We start from the raw sequence: 17584 nt of genomic DNA, 5'->3' as shown, positions 1-17584 counted from the left end.
TAAAAATGAAAAAGAGGTGAAATGCATTCCATCATTATTTGATGTTCCACAGGACAAAGATTAGGACATACTTTTTATCATCTGTGTTTGGGATTCCAGGATCATTTAGCTTTTGGAGGAATAATGGTTTGCAATTGCAGTATTAAAGGTGAAATCTTTCGCACATAAATAAATTATGTCGAATGCAATCCATGTAGACACCGCTTAAGATATCAACAAAAGTATCCCGATAAAAAAAAATTCTGCTAACAAAGCAGCAAACTAAACCAGGCAATGAAACAACAAATATCCTCTCAATCAAGTTCAACTGTTATGGAAAACCATTGTATCCCACTTTTTTTTTTTGGTATGATAAGCAAATAGTCAATATGTGTTGTACAGTTTTGCAACAAAATCTAACATTAATAATTATCTCACTTGAAAACTGCAATTTATAAAGGAAGTGATTTTACCAACAGTTGGAACATAATCATAAGTAAAACTCATAACATACAATCAAGTTATGGTTTTACAAACTATATTCTATGAATAAAGTCTGCATGAAATATGAGCATGAACATCAAAACCATGGAAGTTTTAAGTTAGTCACAAGAATAAGAGAATGTTAGACAAACAAAATACATACTCCAATTAGAAAAGTCATCAACAAAAGACTTAACAAATTACGAGATATATATTTTAACTTACATTGAATATTATTATCATTAGATCGTTGCCACCTTCGGAACTTCTACAGGAAACTGGTCAATCTCATCCATCCACGGATTCCTCTCCTTCGCCGGATCAATCGCTCTCAAAGCCTTCCAAACCGCACTATTACACTTAAACCCCGATCCAAACGCAATCTGCCAAGTCCTATCTCCCTTCTTAACTCGACCCTTCGCTTCCGTATACGCCAGCTCATACCAAAGTGAACTGCTCGAAGTATTCCCAAATCTATACAGCGTCATCCTCGAAGGCTCCATATTCCAATCAGAAAGTTGCAAATTCTTCTCTATTTCATCCAACACAGCCCTTCCACCCGCATGAATACAGAAATGCTCAAACGCCAATTTGAAATCAGGTATATACGGTTTTATCTTCATCTTAAGTACTTTTCTCCCAACCAATGTCCCAAAGAAGAGAAGCTGTTCAGACATAGGCAAAACAAGAGGACCCAGAGTTGTAATGTTCGTCTTCAGCGCATCTCCAGCAACCGCCATTAACTCTTTCGAAAGCGAGACACCTATATTTCCCTCCGAATCCTCCATTTGGTATACGCAGGAAAAGCACTTGTCGTCCGCACCCTTATGGGTCCTTACTGTGTGGACCAATTGGTACTTGGATCGCCTTCTGTCAGACCACTTGTTAGAAAGTAAGATTGCCGCACCTCCCATTCTGAACAAACAATTGGAGACGAGCATGGATCTGTCGTTTCCGAAATACCAATTCAATGTGATGTTCTCCATGCTCACGACTAAAGCGTAGGAATTGGGTTGTACTTGAAGGAGATTCTTAGCTAGATCAATAGAGATCAAACCTGCACTGCACCCCATTCCGCCAAGATTGTAGCTAATAATATTCCCTCTTAGTTTATAGTGATTGATCACCATCGCGGTTAGAGATGGGGTCGGGTTGAATAAGCTACAGTTAATAATCAAAATCCCAATATCCTTGGTCTTGACGCCAGTTTTCTCCAAGAGTTCGTCAATGGCACCAAACATTACAGCCTCAGCTTCCTTTCTGGCTTCAGACATACAGGGATTAGGTGGAACTCTTAGAACAGCCTCGGGTAGATAAGTTGACTCGCCAAGACCGGACCTTTCCAGAATCTTCTTCTGAAACTGAAGGTTTTCTTGGGTGAAAGTGCCTGTCAAAGCCGATCTCTCCATGAAAATCTGCCTGGTGCATTTTCTGTCTTCATCGGGCTTGTAGCAGGAGAAATTAACAAGGTAAACTGGGGATGGACGAGTGAGGAAGTAAACTGTTGAGACGAAGACGAGAAGAGTTGAGCATAGGATGACTGATATGAGATTGTATTGTAATTGATCCCAGAGGGTGTAAATATCTTGGAAGGAGAATGTAGAAAGTTGAGCTACGATGACAACCATGAGAGGAGATAAGAACAAGTACATTCCATGGGTGATAACGTGATGGTAACCTAATTTCACATATTTCAACTTGACAGATTGCTTGAAATCAGGTAGTTTCCTTGAGGACGAAGAAGAAGGAGTTGTTGTTGTTGTTGTTAGTAAGGGAGTTTCCTGATTTGATTCACTCATCTTTCTTCTTCTTCTGATTTTACTTTCTCCTCCTTTGTTGAAGAAGTAATTGGTGTATAATACAGATGGCAAGCAATTAATTACACTTAGATCCCAAAAAAAAGTTCACAGAGATCTTCTGGATGGATCAAACGAAAGCAGCGGTAACTAATATATCCGAATAATCTCAGTTGCCACTTTTAATTTCACAACAGAGAATTCAATTAATTGCACGATAATATGATCAGTTCAAATCATACAAGTTACCATCGATTCGATCGAGAGGCGAGATTCAGAGACAGGACAATATCTGCTCGAATTAAGACTATCCGTCGTAACACAGCTCAAGGAATCAATCCAATCCCTACAAAATCAGAACAGTTTGATCAAATTACTAAAGAAAATGAATCGACTCATCCTCTCTGTCTGTCTCTGGTAATCTCGATGAGATCTAGGAAATGTCGCAAGGGAGATAAACAGATAAACGTTGGCTAATGAAAGAAAACATTCCCTAGGCTAATGGAAAGAGCAAAATAGACAAACCTTGAGCGGTGAAAAGGTGTAAGTTGATCGCGCTTCGGTCTTCCTTCCTTAATCCGGAGAAATCTATGAAGACGATGACAATTTGCAGAGAATATATATATATATATATATATAATTGTAGAGAGAGAGAGAGAGAGAGGGAGATCGCGTCAAATGGAGGCGGCCGGAGGAGGTCGGAGGAGGAGACTGAATAATAGTCGGGCAACGTGTAGAATCTCAGAAACTGCCAGCCAGCCAAGAAGAAGGAGACTTTAACCGAATGTTACAGCACAAGAATATGTGGGACCCTCCAATCAATTTGTATACTTTTATTTTTTATTATTTATATCTAAAATTAATAAATATCATTTTTTTTTGTTGGATTTAAAATATGATAATTGGAGTTATTTAATATTTAAATCATTATTCGATATTACTAAAACCAAATATGTGATAGTACAAAAATCTTATTTGAGAAATATCCAGAGAAAGAAACAAAATTGAGTACGCCATTTTTTTGGAGAGAACAACTTGGAAATGTCATTTAATAGGTAAAGTCAAACATATTAAAATAATAATATATATAGATAGATGTATAATCATTTTCAGTCAAAAATTGGCGGCAAAATGATCAATCCTTTTTGAACAGTTGCAGAGAAAATTCACAGGTCAAACATGATAGATTTTTTTTTTGTTTTTGTTTTTTACTAGCTATTTCATTTAAATTATTTAATTTATATTTTAATAAATTATTTAATTTATATTTTAATAAATTATTTATTTTTAATAATTAAAAAATTAAAAACTCAAATAAACTAATTTAGATCCAACCACAATAATAAAAAAAAAATCTTAAATAGTCAAATAGAATAAGGTGTTAGGACGTATTTGAAGAGTATTTATTAGTTTTTTTTTTATTATAAACTTAATATACCACTTCAACAGTTTAATCAATCTCTTTATTTACTAAACTACTAAAATTATTTTTTAACATTAATTAATTTAAAAAAGATATAACTATTATAGGGGTGATTTGGTCATACATTTTTTTAAAGAATTTTGGAGGAGAAAACATAAAAAAAACTCCTTCGAACTCTTAGACCTCGTTTGAGGAAAGAGTTTTTTGGTTTTTATCCGGATTTTATCTAAAAAATCTTGTGCGATAAAAAGTAGGAAAAAAGTGGTTTTTAAATTTTAAAGACTAATTTGCCTTTTGACTTTAGAGGGTATGGTGTAAGTGAGAGAATGATGGTTTAGAGAGAGAGGATAAAATTAGAGGATAGTTTTGGTATTAAAGTGATAAAATTATTTGATTTAATGGGTGACAAGATGTTTGGGTTTTGGGATAAAAAATGGGTTTTATCCCAAAAACCCTTTCATCAAACGAGACCTTAGAGGTATTTTGATCTTCTTCTTTTTTTCATTAGCTTTTTTTTTATATATTTTTTAATTTCTAAGTCATGTTCATACAACCAAATAAAAATTATTATTAAGGAGAGGGGATATTACACTAGTTTTTAAGATAATAATGACATCATACAACCATGAAATTAAAGAATAATTAAGATAATCTAAGTCATTATATTTTAATTTATCTAAGTATTTCTTGTAATTGTTATGATATTTCATTTAGTCGTTCTTTGTAACACAAAATTTCATTGTAGATTTATTAATTTTAATTTTGAAAAACTTTTATGACTTAAACATCAACCGTTTATGTTTGGTTTGAATGACAAATTATTAGTCCAGTTTTAATGTTTTTGAACAATAAAAATGTCAATATTATAACGATTGATTGTTAAACATAACTAGAAAAAAAATGTATTCAAAATAATAGTCTTATAATTGGAATTTAATTATATATATATATATATATATATATATATATATATATTATATTATATTATATTATATATAGTGTTAAATGTATAGTAGAATGGATTTCATTATTATTTATGAGCTGTGAAATGTGGTAGGTAGCAGACTTTTGTTTGCTTGCATTTTAGCTTTTGCACAAGGTGGGATACTCATGTCTTGTTCAATTCGAGAGGTTTTTCAAAACCACATGTTTAAATTTTAGAAATTAAAAATAAAATTATTATTAAATATTGTTTTTAATCATTTTACCAACTTATTTTTCTCTCCCTAAAATAAATATTTTCATTTTATTGATCACCAACGCTAGGAGAAGCTTACGTGCAATAATTCAAAGGGATTAATTCATTATGCACTTGCTCATATTGATTGTCTCAACAAAATGGGAAGCAAAACAAGTTACAAATGGTCCAAGCCAGGGAAACCAAAGAATCGAAAGAATACAATAAAATCAATCAGAGAAGATAAAAACGACAATGACCACATAGAGAAGAGAAGGATGATCGATGTCTGATCGTCTGATCATCTTCGGTTATGCTGTCTCTTGATTACTACGTGGATTCACATCTTTAGTGAAAGCCAACTCTGTGACTAGGGCAATATGATCGCTTCCCCATTTCTGATAAAGCAAAAGATGATTGTCTAAGAAGCTGAATACCAAAAGGAATGTAAAAATTCCAGGAAAGAAAACAAGATACAAATATTATTACCTTTGTAGGGAACCCGCCATATGCTATCATAACATCCTTTGGTATTGGAGCAAGCACACCAACAGTCTGAAGGCCTTCAGACCGCCTATATGTGAAGTTCAACATACATTAGACCGTTACAAGTTTCCTTATTCCAATTTCCCATAAATAACATACAACTCAATCAAGCAAATGTTCAATGAAATAATAATGAAATGTTGTTCGACTTTAAAACCAATTCAGCATGACTTGATGGTGGAATTATTATATGAACAAACTGTGCATGTCATGTAACGGTTTAGTAACAAGGGTAGTATGGTAATTAGCAGTAGTGTAGGGGTAATATGGTAATTATTAGAATAAGTTAGTAGCTTATAAATACTAGTAGCTTCTCATCTACAAGCTTCTACAAATCCTATATCTCTAGGACCTTGGTTGTTTTGGGTTATTTGAGATTAACCCACTATCCAATAATTTGTTTGTTACTGGTAGAGTAGATGTGAGTCTAATTTATTATTCAGATGAAGTAGCAGGATCCATTGCTTGCCTTGCATTGAAAGATTTAACCAATATTGGATCATTTACACACAAAAATATGGAAGTTTGAGAGCTTACCAGATATAATCTACAGTGCCAAGGAAGCACTTGTTATAACTAGTTGCAAGGGGTTCTCCATTTGAGTCTCTGCTACCAGAATGATCCTACATGTCATATATATATGAAATTCATTTTAAGCAAAACCGCAATTATTTCCAATTTTAAGGTTCACCAACAAAAAACCAACCTGAACTTCAGTATAGGTACTGCTCAACTTCAAAGGGTGTTCAACAAGTGTACACTCTTCATTACCACTAGCTGCTTTTATTTCCATTGGAGTCCATGCACTTGGATCATATGGAAATCTCATTGCAGATTCCACAACAGAATTGTCTGATTCTCTGATGGAAGATCCTATGGAAGGATTCAATTCAAGTGGAACCCCACCATCATTATCATGCAACTCCAAGAGAAACTTCACGCTATCCTCCTCGCTAATGTCACCTTCATTAGTGTCTATGTCAGGCTCATCGATTGACAAAGACTCCATTTTTTCTCCAGATCGTAGGCTACAGTCAGTTGATTCTTGCACGATACTGGGGACATATGAGAGTGAAGGGTTACTTTTTTCACCGGCATCAGAAATAGTTGACGGATTTTCTTCTGACTTTGAAGAGGAGGAGACTTGAGTCCCATTTGGAAATTCAGATGATGTAGCATCTGATTGAGAACTAATTAGTGATTCGGGAACTTTTGCTATGACATCCGCAAGTTGACATGATATTTCATCTGTTGTAGAATTTTCCTTGGTCCCTGGAGTAGAGCTAATAGATAGAATTTCATCCTTGCATTCATCTGTTTTATCCTGATTTCAGAATAAATTAACATAAATAGTACATTCTTCTAAATAATTAGTTAAAGGAAAAAGAAGGATGAATGGATTTACATCTTCTCATTGTCCAAAAAGAATCTATGGAAACAAATCTATTTAAAAAAGTTTATACATGATCTATAGATGATATAATATTTTTGATGTGTATAATTCACGAAAAGTAAACATACCAATTTTATATCCAAGCTTTTGTACACATGCCCAAGTTTTATATGATCTACAGTTGTCAGAGTTGGCCGGATGTGATTATTAGCTAAGTCAGGCCTAAGTCAATGAAATTACCATTTTAACTTTCACAGGCAAGTGGAAGAATATCAACTAAAACTCCAAGATTAGAAACAAATAGTGCTACCTAAAATTAGAATTGAACTGTCTTTGCGTTTGAAGTTCAGCCGATGCTTGTCCTGATAATTTATCTCTTGGCAGGTCAGCCAAATTAATCTGCAATCCAAGAGCAGTGTTAATATCATAATGTTAATTCTAGTGATGAGCAAAAAACACATGATACGTAGTAATATATTATTAGGGTAGGATGGTAAAATTGTACATAATATTAGTGGCATAACTGTAATTATTATTACATTAAACAACAAATGAGTTATTTACTATTGTAATAATTATGTTAAATGTTTAATTGGAAGTTACAGTTCCTCCATGTCTCTCGGATTCTCTGTTGCCTCATTCTCAGGCTTAGGCCGTTCTGTTTATCACCCTCAATCTCCATTCTAGCCCTAATTTCAGGAATTGGTTTGTATAAAAACAATGCAAAAAATAGAGCTGTAATGGATGTTCATATCAACCTGTTGGTTTGAAATGTAGTTGTATAGCGGACTCTGCCAAACAAGCCAAAAAAAGACAACATTATTGACTGATAAAATAAAAGTCACGGAACCAAATGAAATTGAAAACTGAAATTAAACACATCAGTACAAACAGAACTGATTCAACACTGAAGTTCATTACCTTTGGGGTACAATTAAAATCTCCACAAATTACAACAGGAGCATCATTCCAGTGCTTGGAAGTAGCATAAGCTTTTTCAAGAAGATTCCTTATCTGTTTGCAAGAACAAATTACCCTCATGACTGAAATTTCCAAGCAGTTCAATTTATAGCTTGAAAGCAATGAGGAAACGTCAAAAGTACACTCTATAGTGCAAATACATTGGCTGTGAAAACCCCGTATTTTTCTTCTAGGATTTGGGAGACTTTTTTTTACTAATCTCTAGAGGAGGCTAGCACAACAACCCACCCCCATGACCACTCCAGGCTCCAGCCAATTGGTGCTTTCAGTGAGAATCAAAATAAGACATCAAGGTCATAAACCTGTGTCCAAGCCTTTTGCCACTGAGTGTGGAGATCATGTAAGAAAAGCTGGGAAGTCACAAATCACGGATATTGATCAAGCTACTAAATGAGAGTGCTGTAAGTGGACTTTTGTCAAATGTGACACCTTAGTTCTGAAGTGAGGCAAAGATAGACTAATCTAATCGCAGTAATCAGCCAATAAAATCAGCAACTGTGCAACAATTAGAGTTTGAATAGATTGTACAAACGGAAAAACTTTCAAAGAGTGGTAAATACCTGACCAAGTTTCATCTCTCCTCTTTTAGGATTGAAAAGAATATGGGTGTTACAAACGACTAGTTTGTTAGAACTTGCGGACCTGCATTAGTATTAATTAGTCAATCTACAGTTGTATCTAAAAGAAAAACAAAGAGTAAAACAATTTGTTGGAAAAACATGTACATCATTTTCATCAACAAGCATGCATTTGAGTCTCTCGGAAAATAATAGAGAAAACCAGACATTTTTTGACAGAAAAGACTGAATAAGAGGGGCCATGCTGTTTTATAAAAAATAAAACTATAACTATAGGAAAGGCACTTAAGCCAGGGAAATGACCTCATCAAAAGAGAGAAATTACCGCAACGACTGAGATGCCATGTCTGTTGGATTTTTATTACAATTCTGGTCCAGAGACTACCAATAGAAATTAGGTCAGTTAAAAGAAAATAGGACTAACATAAACTAATCATACATGCTCTTTAACGTGCCGAATCATGTATCATAGATTCCAGATAGGATGTCAAATATACCTCAAAAACACAAATTTGTGCAACATTATCCCGAAGTCCAAACTTTTTAAATTCAATGTGTTCTTCATGAAGTAGCTTGAACCTATAAAATACAGTTCAACTTTATTATCAAAATCAATGCGTTAAAATTGGACAAATGAGTATACAAGAATAAAAAATTATACAACTAAATTTGACTCTTCATATTGTACACCCTTCCACCACAACTATGGTTAATTAGTACAATGTTCTTTTCTCTTATTTTTTTCTTGGGAGTGGTCAGGTGTGTGTGTGTGCGGAAATAACTACAGAATGATAAATAGTTGCTAATAACTACTACTAATTTAATTAACTACTAACTGCCTATAGCTTCCCATACAATAATTATAATATTATATTAAAAATATCTACGAGCATATTTGACATATCACTTTAATAGCATATCATAGCACCATGACTTGATCTCATTTGTCTAACAAAAAGAACCTAGGAAATTAAGATAGATACCTTGATACCCGCCAAAATATTGCACAGCCATCAACTGGATCACCAGTTCGCATCTGTCCATTTAAAGGATCAAGTTAATCTTCAGCTAGCCAGGGAAATATAAAGGTTATTACAAGACCATGTGCAGCAGCTTCCCAATAAAAAAGGAAATGAATTGATTGTAACTCCTCGGTAAGAAAACTGAAACAACTATATAAGTATTTGTGACGAAAAATTCTTTGAAATAATAAACTCATCGTTTAGGAAGAATTGTTTAGAGCTGGATCTATTACCATGTTGACACGATCAATGATAACATGAAGTAACTAAGTTGTAGCTATTGAGACAAAAAAAACTCACTTATATATGCTGATATATAAACACACTTAAATCACTATTCAATCCGGTTATGTGTCTAAATCAATAGTGACATGAATCAAACAAAAATTGGTAAATTGTGGAATAAAAATCTATAAATGAATCTGCCAGACAAACCTTCCAAATCCCACTGTACCCAGAATATTTTAGCTCATTCTCTAACTCCAGAAATCTGTCAACCTCCTGCCAAATATCTAGTGAAATAAGCAACTCAATCATTTCAGGTAAGAAATGCATAAACAAGTAAAGTCAGTGTTGTTTATTTTCCATTGTCTTGCTTTTCCTCAAAATACTTTTTCTCCACTCTCTTATTCCTGAAGAAATTTTATCATTCCTTATCTTAGTCCGCTCAATCCACGATATGCCTCTTGGTCATCAATCAATAATTGTCATTAGGTTGGATCAGTTGGAAATAGTAATACTTTTTTTCTGATTGGAACACTCTTTTGCACATCTACAAAACTTACCTTATTTTTTTCCCTTCTGTTATGTTGTATCAAGAGTTAGAACATTAAAGACAAACATTCGATCTAGGAAAATACATTGAGCTGGGAACCTGTAAGCATAAAATGTCGGCAGACCATAGTTCTTTGAGCTCAAAAATGATATTCCTCTTACGCCATTGCCAATCCAACATATAAGGAGGTATATGAAAGTAAAGCTTGCTTTGATGGTTGATAGCCAGATAATCAGCAAGCAAGTTGTAGGAGAGGACCTTAAACCGCTCTGTTAATCATGCCATTAACTAAACAAGATTAGATCCATTAACACTGGATAAGTATGAAACCTAACAAAAGAGATAAGAAGATAGAATAAAAAGTCCGACAAGACAAAAATCCTATGGTATTAAGCAAAAATATGTTCCTGTTATCTAATCCCAACCAAATCTTTTTTTAAAACAAAATTATTTCTCAAGTTACGTGTTAATAGGTCATCGTTTAAGCATAACAACAAAAATATATATATAAAAACACAAAAAACAAACCCTTACAATCCAATCCTTTCAATGACATTGTGCATTAGAGATTTCCATGACATAATAATGAGTCTATTTGTTATCACAACTTATGATCATGATCGGAAAAAATCTATATTGGTTATGTTTGTCAAAGATCACAATAATCTAGATCATGATCTATAAATAATATTTATACCAAATGAAGCTTTAAATTTACACTTTAATCTGGATCAAGAAATCAATCTGTTTACAAACATAAAGAAATCACTTTCAATTTAAACTTTGGCGATTCTCCACTGGGATCTTGATTATTGTGACACAAGTAGTGACAAAATATCAGTTTTCAAATAGACTCAATAACACACACATGCACAAGAAAACTAAATCAGATGAAAAAGAAAGCAGTTCTATTTTATCAGTGTGCTCTTTTTCATGGGAAAGGACATTCATTGTACAATAACTCTGCAATCAGTTTAGGGTCTGGCAGCAGATGTAACTAAAGACTTAAATCAGCTAACAGGTAGACCCAAAACAAATACTTGGGCCCCTAATTACATACTAAGCCAGAGATTACCGCATTCAGGAGCTAACTCAGAGTTTGATAATTCCCAGTTCCGATGGACAGGTGGTCGAGGCTTTCGTGGCTGAAATTGTTGTTGCGGCCGCTGGAATTGTTGGTTCTGATAGAAATACGGCACTGCGTGGCCAGCGGAAGGTTGAAAATTGGAAGACTGCATTGGATTATATGGAGAAGCTGAAGCATTTAACATAGGATGGGATTTATATTGAGGATGAGAACTGGGAAGATGCGGTCTTTGATTGTATTGGTAAGGACGGTGATAGGAAACATTATTGGTTCTCGGCACAGGCCTGAACCCTCGATTAGATTCCTGAACTGACTGGAAGTGCGAGTCTCCGGTAACCAAGTGGCCGTTAACGTCAGCGTTTGTCGGGCGGCAGGAGAATCCTCTGCCCCGTTGATAGCGACCGCCTGGGTGCTGCAAAAGAAAGAATTCGAATTTGATTGTCAGTGTTGTCGGACGTAAACAAGTGCATTACTTGTGCGGTTTTGGCTTACGAAGGGGCGGGAAGACATGATTGGGGTTTCTGTTGATGCGGCGGAAGCGAAATACTTAGTGGAAGGAGACAGTCGTCTCATTGATCGTATAGTGTCAATGGTTTAGTTGTGGTCTGCCATATTTTCCCTGTAACTCCATTCACCTCACTCGATCGATCCCAAATACCTCCGAGGATACCGATTCTATTCCGTTTGGTGGCGGGTAGATTAGGTTTTGTTGATTGATTTAAGGTGATCGGAGAATCACCGAAGATGATGGGATGGAATCGGGAAATGGAAAATAGCGATACATTTCCTCTACTACTCAAATAAACTAATCTTGAAGAATAAATAATTAGAGGGATGAGACTGCCCCCACCATACGTGGCACACGACATCGTACAATTAAAAAAATTTTAAAAATTTAAGAAATTATAACGCAGACCTCTTTATTCATTTCAAACCCTAACCCACAAAAAATTGTTATAGAGAAAAACTCGAAATTTGGTTGCGATTTCTTTACGTTCGTCGTCGGTTGTCTGGTGCAGGAATATCACCGGAGAGGATTTCATCTGGCGTCTCTCTTCTCCCTTACAGTTTTTCCTTCGAAGACCATTCCCAAATATAGGAGGAATCGACATATTTTACAAATTATATTTTTCTGCAATTTTTTCACTTTCTTCCCTCCTTCAGCCTTCAATTTCAGCCGCCCGCTCAGTCATCGCATTTTCTTCGTTCTGTTTTAACCGCCGCTTAAACTCTAGCAGACTACATTCCTTCTTTCTCAAATCCTAGTTCGTTTCCGTTTTGTTTTTCGTTTCGTGCACTTCAAAATTGTAAGCTCATCCTTCTTTACTTGAGTAAGTGCTGAAAACTTACTATTCATTGCCACATTGTAGTCTAATTTTTGACTCTGTAATTTTAAATTTCAGGTAAACAAATAATCATCTATGATTTCAAAGCTTCTGCAAATGGAAAAAAAAAAACTAATCGAAGAAGATAAGAAGATAGCAACTTATGATTCCTCTCAATGTTATGATTTGTATTAAATTGACTGAAATCTTTTTCTAACTCGTTGTCATACTTTATTACAATGTTGTCAAGAAATCTAACAAAAAGAAACCAGACAAAGTTCAAAGGTAACATTGTCATATTTTTTTAATTTCGTTATCATACTTTATTATAGTGTTGTCCATTAATCTAAAAAGAAGAAGTCTGACAATGTTGAAATGTAACAAACTTCGTTGTTATAGTTTTCTAACTAGGTTGTCATAATTTTCTAACTTTGTTATCATAGTTTTCTAACTTCGTTGTCATAATTTTCTAATTAAGTTGTCATAGTTTCTAACTTCGTTGTTATAATTTTTTAATTAGATTGTCATAATTTTTTAACTAAGTTGTCATAGTTTTTAACCAACTCAGTTAAAAAAATATGACAACTCAGTTAGAAAACTATGATAACAAAGTTAGAAAACTATGACAACGAAGTTAGAAAACTACGATAACGAAGTTAAAAAAAACTATGACAACGAAGTTTGTTATTTTCAACCTTGTCAAACTTCCTCTTCTTAGATTTATGAACAACGCTGTAATAAAATATGACAACGTTACCTTTAAACTTTGTTTGGCTTATTTTTGTTAGATTCCTTGACAATGCTGTAATAAAGACAACATTCAGTTTAATACAGATCATAACATTAAGAGAAATCATAAGTTGCTACCTTTCAACTTGCGAGAAAACTGTCATCTTCTTCGCCATCTTTTTTTCGAAATTGTTTATATAATTTGACATCTAAAATTTTAATTAATTATTTAAATTTTATTGATTTTATTTTATGTTATTTACTAATTAACTTTATATAACTCTTTTATTTGATTTCAATAAGAATTAATTTTTATAAAAATATTAATATAAAATTTTATGTTTCTTGATTCAAGTTAATAGCAAATTAAATAATTAGTTTTACGAAGGTGGATTGTTTTTTATCATTTACTTTCTTATACATCTCCTAAGTTGGCCAGTAATGTTTATATTTCATTATTTTATATTGGAAGATTAATTATCCTCTGTTTATACATCACAAAAACAAGTGTTGTGTTTTGTTTAGTGAACAATTAATTACAGACCCATGATGAACAAACAGGTAAGAAATGGATTAGATTAGATTAGATTAGAGACTTAGAAGGCCATGAAGCTTGAGCAGACATGATAATGGCAACAATAACACCAAACAAGCCAAGTGCACTTCCAAATATTTCAATAACCAGAATCTTCACAAACAGAGTCGAGTTCTGTGCATCAGACAATGCACAACTACTCCCAATCACCCCGACACACAACCTGTAATGTAATAATTTGTTTGTTTGTTTGTTTACATATGAAATAATAATAATAAGTTGAAGAAGAAGAAGAAATTATAAGAACAAACCCGCAAACAAGATTGGCAAAGCCAACTATAATCCCAGAAGCAAAAATTGCATAACCAGCTCTAAGTGATTCTGGTGCATATATCTGTGATTTCGGCACACTTTCCAACTTTGTCTGCAGAATTATTGCAACAATCACACCATATATTGCAACTGCTTCACAGAATATCACACTGCCAGTGCCAATACAATACTTATTATTAGAGAAATTTCAACAATTTGTTCTTCTTAATTAATTTTCACACCTGATGAGATTTTTTGAAGTTATTCGAGGAGCTTTAATGGCAGCTCCAATCAAACTGCTTCCAGTTATATATATACCCCTGAGAATTCAATCAAATTAGATATCAAGGATTCTGTAGGTAGAGAATGTGAGTAAATTGTTGTTGTTGTTGTTACCAGGCGGCTCCGAGAACGGAAAGGCCGATGGAGATGGCAATGCCGATGGCGGAGAAAGTGTAAGGCGAAATATGCAGTATTGCTCTGATCCAACTCGAAGAAGCTCCTCCCATTGTGGAATCTAGCTAGCTTTCATTCTTTCTTCTTCCTCATGCTTTTTATCAATCAATAATCTCGCTCCACTGACAGAGACAACAGAGAAGAAGAAGAAGAAGCTTCCTAATTTTTGATCTTTTCTGGATGGAATGCCTTTGAATTTGTTCTATGATTTAACTTTTAAGCAATCAAATAAATTCATATTTGAATAAGGGAAAATGGGCCAATATTGATTGTATATTAATAAATAAATAAATATGGATTAGGATTTAGGGCTAAGCCCATTCACGTATATTATAATTTAGGCCTCTTGAGTCCTTAAAGTCATGATATAATGTTGAAGGTCATCAGATCTGAGAAATTTGTTTTTGTCTGTCAAGTAGTTTGTGTGTTGTTTTTGTTCGCGGTTCTGTTCGTCGTGGTGTGTTGTATTCCTTGTTTGCTCGTCGCTCAGAGTTTTGAGAGAAATTGGAGAATACGACTGAGAAGAGAGATCGAAGAATAAAAAGAAATTAAAAAATGACGAAAAAAATGTATATATATTTTCTTCCGAAAATGTTATTTTTATAAAATTTATCCGAGACAGGACATTTTAATTAGAATAAATTAATTTTGACCAGTTTATTTTAATTTTATTTTACACAAAGTTATAAGTTTTATAATATGAATATAGTTTAATATAAAATTTTAAAATTTATAAATATAAAAAATAAAAATTAAATATAATTAAAGTTATGATAATAACTATATTATATAAAAGTAATAATTTAATTATCTAAATATATATATATATATAACTAAATAATTAAATTTAAAATAAATTTAATAATAAATTATAACATTAATAAAAATATTAAAATAAAATAAATAAATTTAAATAATAAATTACGTTAGTTTTAGAATTTCATAAACTCAAACAAAATTAATTTGAAAACCACCCACAAATATTCTTTATTCATATATCTTTTGAATATTAAAATCAATATGATTTATTTCTTATATGAAAGAAATAGGAAGTTAACTTATGCTTTGTCTATTAATCAAGACAATATAATCCAAATTTATGATAAATTTAAAGAGAAATACAAAATACTCTTAGACTTGATTGGTATTAATTTATTTAAATTTAATAATAATAAACAATATAACATTATCATTCAATTATTCAATCAATGACCAAAATAGTCTAATTAGATCAATTTTATACAAGTTTTTGTTAATTTTTCTTTAAATTTAAAAAAAAACAAGACGAAATTGACATTCATCCCCCCTCTTCCACTTAGGGGATTTAGTCTCTTAATCAATACTGACTCAAATTTTATTAAAAACTTTAAAAAAATCAAAAATTAATTAATGCAAAATACTCTTAGACTTGACTGGTATTAATTTATTTAGAGTTAATAATAATAGTAATAAAATAATATCATATTATCATTCAATTCAAATCATATACTAAAATATATAAATATTTGTATCAATTGACCCAAATAACCTAACAAAACCATTTTTTCATACAAGATTTGATATATATTTTATTTTATTTTATAAAAAACAGGTCAAACAAACTCTTATATACATTACAACTATGAATGAAATGTAAAACTTTTTCGAGTTGAAAGTATAAATAATATTTAAATTGTGGTTGACCGTTAGTTGGATTAAAATCAAACTTATACTATATATATGAAAAAAAAAAGAAATTAAAGAGGCTTATAGATTAAACAACTATATATTGTTAAGTCTATTTTGAAAATTGAAAATAATTTTTAATAATGTAGGGTTGGATTGATTGCTTCAATAAAACTCGTGAGTTTTTGTGGCTGTGAATCAAACAAGGCGCTAAGGCCTATCCGGCCTGTGCATGAACAGAAAGATATACTTAAGGGTTGACTCTGAATCTGCATTTTACATAAAAATAAAAATAAAAATAAAAAATCTAACAAAATCATGTATATATATTATCATACAATCAGATCCCTCCACGTATTTGTAGGACTTTAGATTCATTTAATTTCTTCATGTGTTGTTATGTTTCTGAATGTACTTGATTTCATTTTACTATTATCCTTTTTTATTTTTTATTTGATTTATTGAATTAGTTATTCATTAATATAATTGTGATTATGATTGCTATTTATTAATATATACAACTTGCCAGCTCTTTCAACCAATTATTGATTTTTTTTTTTTCAATTCTGTCTTAATTGGAAGAATGTCAAATATGACCCTTAACTTATTTAAAATAATTTGATGATTTGTGTTATTTTAAAATTGGCTAAATAATTACGTAATCAATAATTTTAGTGTTATTATAATTTGGATTTATGTGATTTAAATATTTTAAGAAAAAAATATGATGCCATTACCTTCCCAACTAAAGATTCTTCTTCATTTACAAACAAAAATAGGATGAAGATCGAGGTGGATGGATATATTTTATATATAATTTTGTAAACCCATAATGAAAGAAATTTAATTTTCACTAATTTCCCAATCCACTGCAGTCCAAGAACTACCTTATTATATTGTTTGTATAATTTAAGTTCCACATGGGCTCACCACACCAGCACTAATTTAACCCTTTTTTAAAACACCCTTCACAGTATATCCTCTCCTCCATGTATTATACGATAAACTTATTTTTGTCATGTGTTTATTATATATAAACCTATATTATTTGAATAATATTGAGTGAGGTTGATTTTGAGGAGAATTTTATTTATTTATTTTTAATAAAAATACTTAAAATATTAATATATAATAAAATATTTTTTTATAGAAAATATATTATTATTTTGATTAAATTGAGTATGTAATTAATGTCAGAGGGGATAAATTTAATGTCAGAGGGGATACATTTTGTTTGATTATGGTTGAATTTTTATATAAAAAAAAAAACAAGATGAACCAGCCAAGTAACACAAATTTCCAAACTTCTTAGTTGAATGGGG

At 32.2% G+C, this 17584-nt stretch overlaps 3 protein-coding genes across 3 annotated transcripts; all 3 read right to left on the bottom strand.

The window, feature by feature from the left end:
• Window positions 1-536: 536 nt before the first annotated feature.
• On the bottom strand, window positions 537-2951 carry LOC124929226 (3-ketoacyl-CoA synthase 11-like). The gene is made up of 2 exons (XM_047469527.1): window positions 2784-2951; window positions 537-2604 (listed from the first exon to the last, which is right to left on the bottom strand). The coding sequence occupies exon 2, from the start codon at window positions 2259-2261 to the stop codon at window positions 705-707; it is 1557 nt and encodes a 518-aa protein (XP_047325483.1). The 5' UTR covers window positions 2262-2604; window positions 2784-2951; the 3' UTR covers window positions 537-704.
• Window positions 2952-4946: 1995 nt separating this feature from the next.
• On the bottom strand, window positions 4947-12049 carry LOC124929445 (carbon catabolite repressor protein 4 homolog 3). Its single transcript, XM_047469807.1, has 16 exons — window positions 11733-12049; window positions 11229-11652; window positions 10253-10422; window positions 9814-9879; window positions 9340-9392; window positions 8854-8935; window positions 8682-8737; window positions 8339-8420; window positions 7719-7811; window positions 7556-7588; window positions 7108-7196; window positions 6926-7019; window positions 6111-6728; window positions 5942-6027; window positions 5348-5432; window positions 4947-5256 (listed from the first exon to the last, which is right to left on the bottom strand). The coding sequence occupies exons 1-16, from the start codon at window positions 11811-11813 to the stop codon at window positions 5170-5172; spliced, it is 2199 nt and encodes a 732-aa protein (XP_047325763.1). The 5' UTR covers window positions 11814-12049; the 3' UTR covers window positions 4947-5169.
• A 1676-nt stretch (window positions 12050-13725) lies between these two features.
• Window positions 13726-14694, bottom strand: LOC124932373 (V-type proton ATPase subunit c''1). The gene is made up of 4 exons (XM_047472992.1): window positions 14538-14694; window positions 14384-14461; window positions 14141-14311; window positions 13726-14052 (listed from the first exon to the last, which is right to left on the bottom strand). Exons 1-4 carry the CDS (start codon window positions 14648-14650, stop codon window positions 13878-13880), a joined length of 537 nt encoding a protein of 178 aa, XP_047328948.1. The 5' UTR covers window positions 14651-14694; the 3' UTR covers window positions 13726-13877.
• Window positions 14695-17584: the final 2890 nt, after the last annotated feature.

This window comes from Impatiens glandulifera, chromosome 3 (genome assembly GCF_907164915.1).
Source record: "Impatiens glandulifera chromosome 3, dImpGla2.1, whole genome shotgun sequence".
In the NCBI taxonomy this organism is placed as follows: Eukaryota; Viridiplantae; Streptophyta; class Magnoliopsida; order Ericales; family Balsaminaceae; genus Impatiens; species Impatiens glandulifera.
This window is presented reverse-complemented; position numbering and strand designations above follow the sequence as displayed.

What these genes read in the sequence shown, in the direction of transcription:
- LOC124929226 (XM_047469527.1), bottom strand. Translation starts at nt 2,261, where the DNA reads ATGAGTGAATCAAATCAGGAAACTCCCTTACTAACAACAACAACAACA.
- LOC124929445 (XM_047469807.1), bottom strand. Translation starts at nt 11,813, where the DNA reads ATGAGACGACTGTCTCCTTCCACTAAGTATTTCGCTTCCGCCGCATCA. An exon ending in TCATGTCTTCCCGCCCCTTC is followed by an intron (nt 11,653 to 11,732) that starts GTAAGCCAAAAC and finishes TTTCTTTTGCAG; the next exon opens with CACCCAGGCGGTCGCTATCA. An exon ending in CAGTTCAATTCTAATTTTAG is followed by an intron (nt 7,020 to 7,107) that starts GTAGCACTATTT and finishes TCATTGACTTAG; the next exon opens with GCCTGACTTAGCTAATAATC.
- LOC124932373 (XM_047472992.1), bottom strand. Translation starts at nt 14,650, where the DNA reads ATGGGAGGAGCTTCTTCGAGTTGGATCAGAGCAATACTGCATATTTCG. An exon ending in ACTTCAAAAAATCTCATCAG is followed by an intron (nt 14,312 to 14,383) that starts GTGTGAAAATTA and finishes TGGCACTGGCAG; the next exon opens with TGTGATATTCTGTGAAGCAG. An exon ending in TTTGCCAATCTTGTTTGCGG is followed by an intron (nt 14,053 to 14,140) that starts GTTTGTTCTTAT and finishes ATTACATTACAG; the next exon opens with GTTGTGTGTCGGGGTGATTG.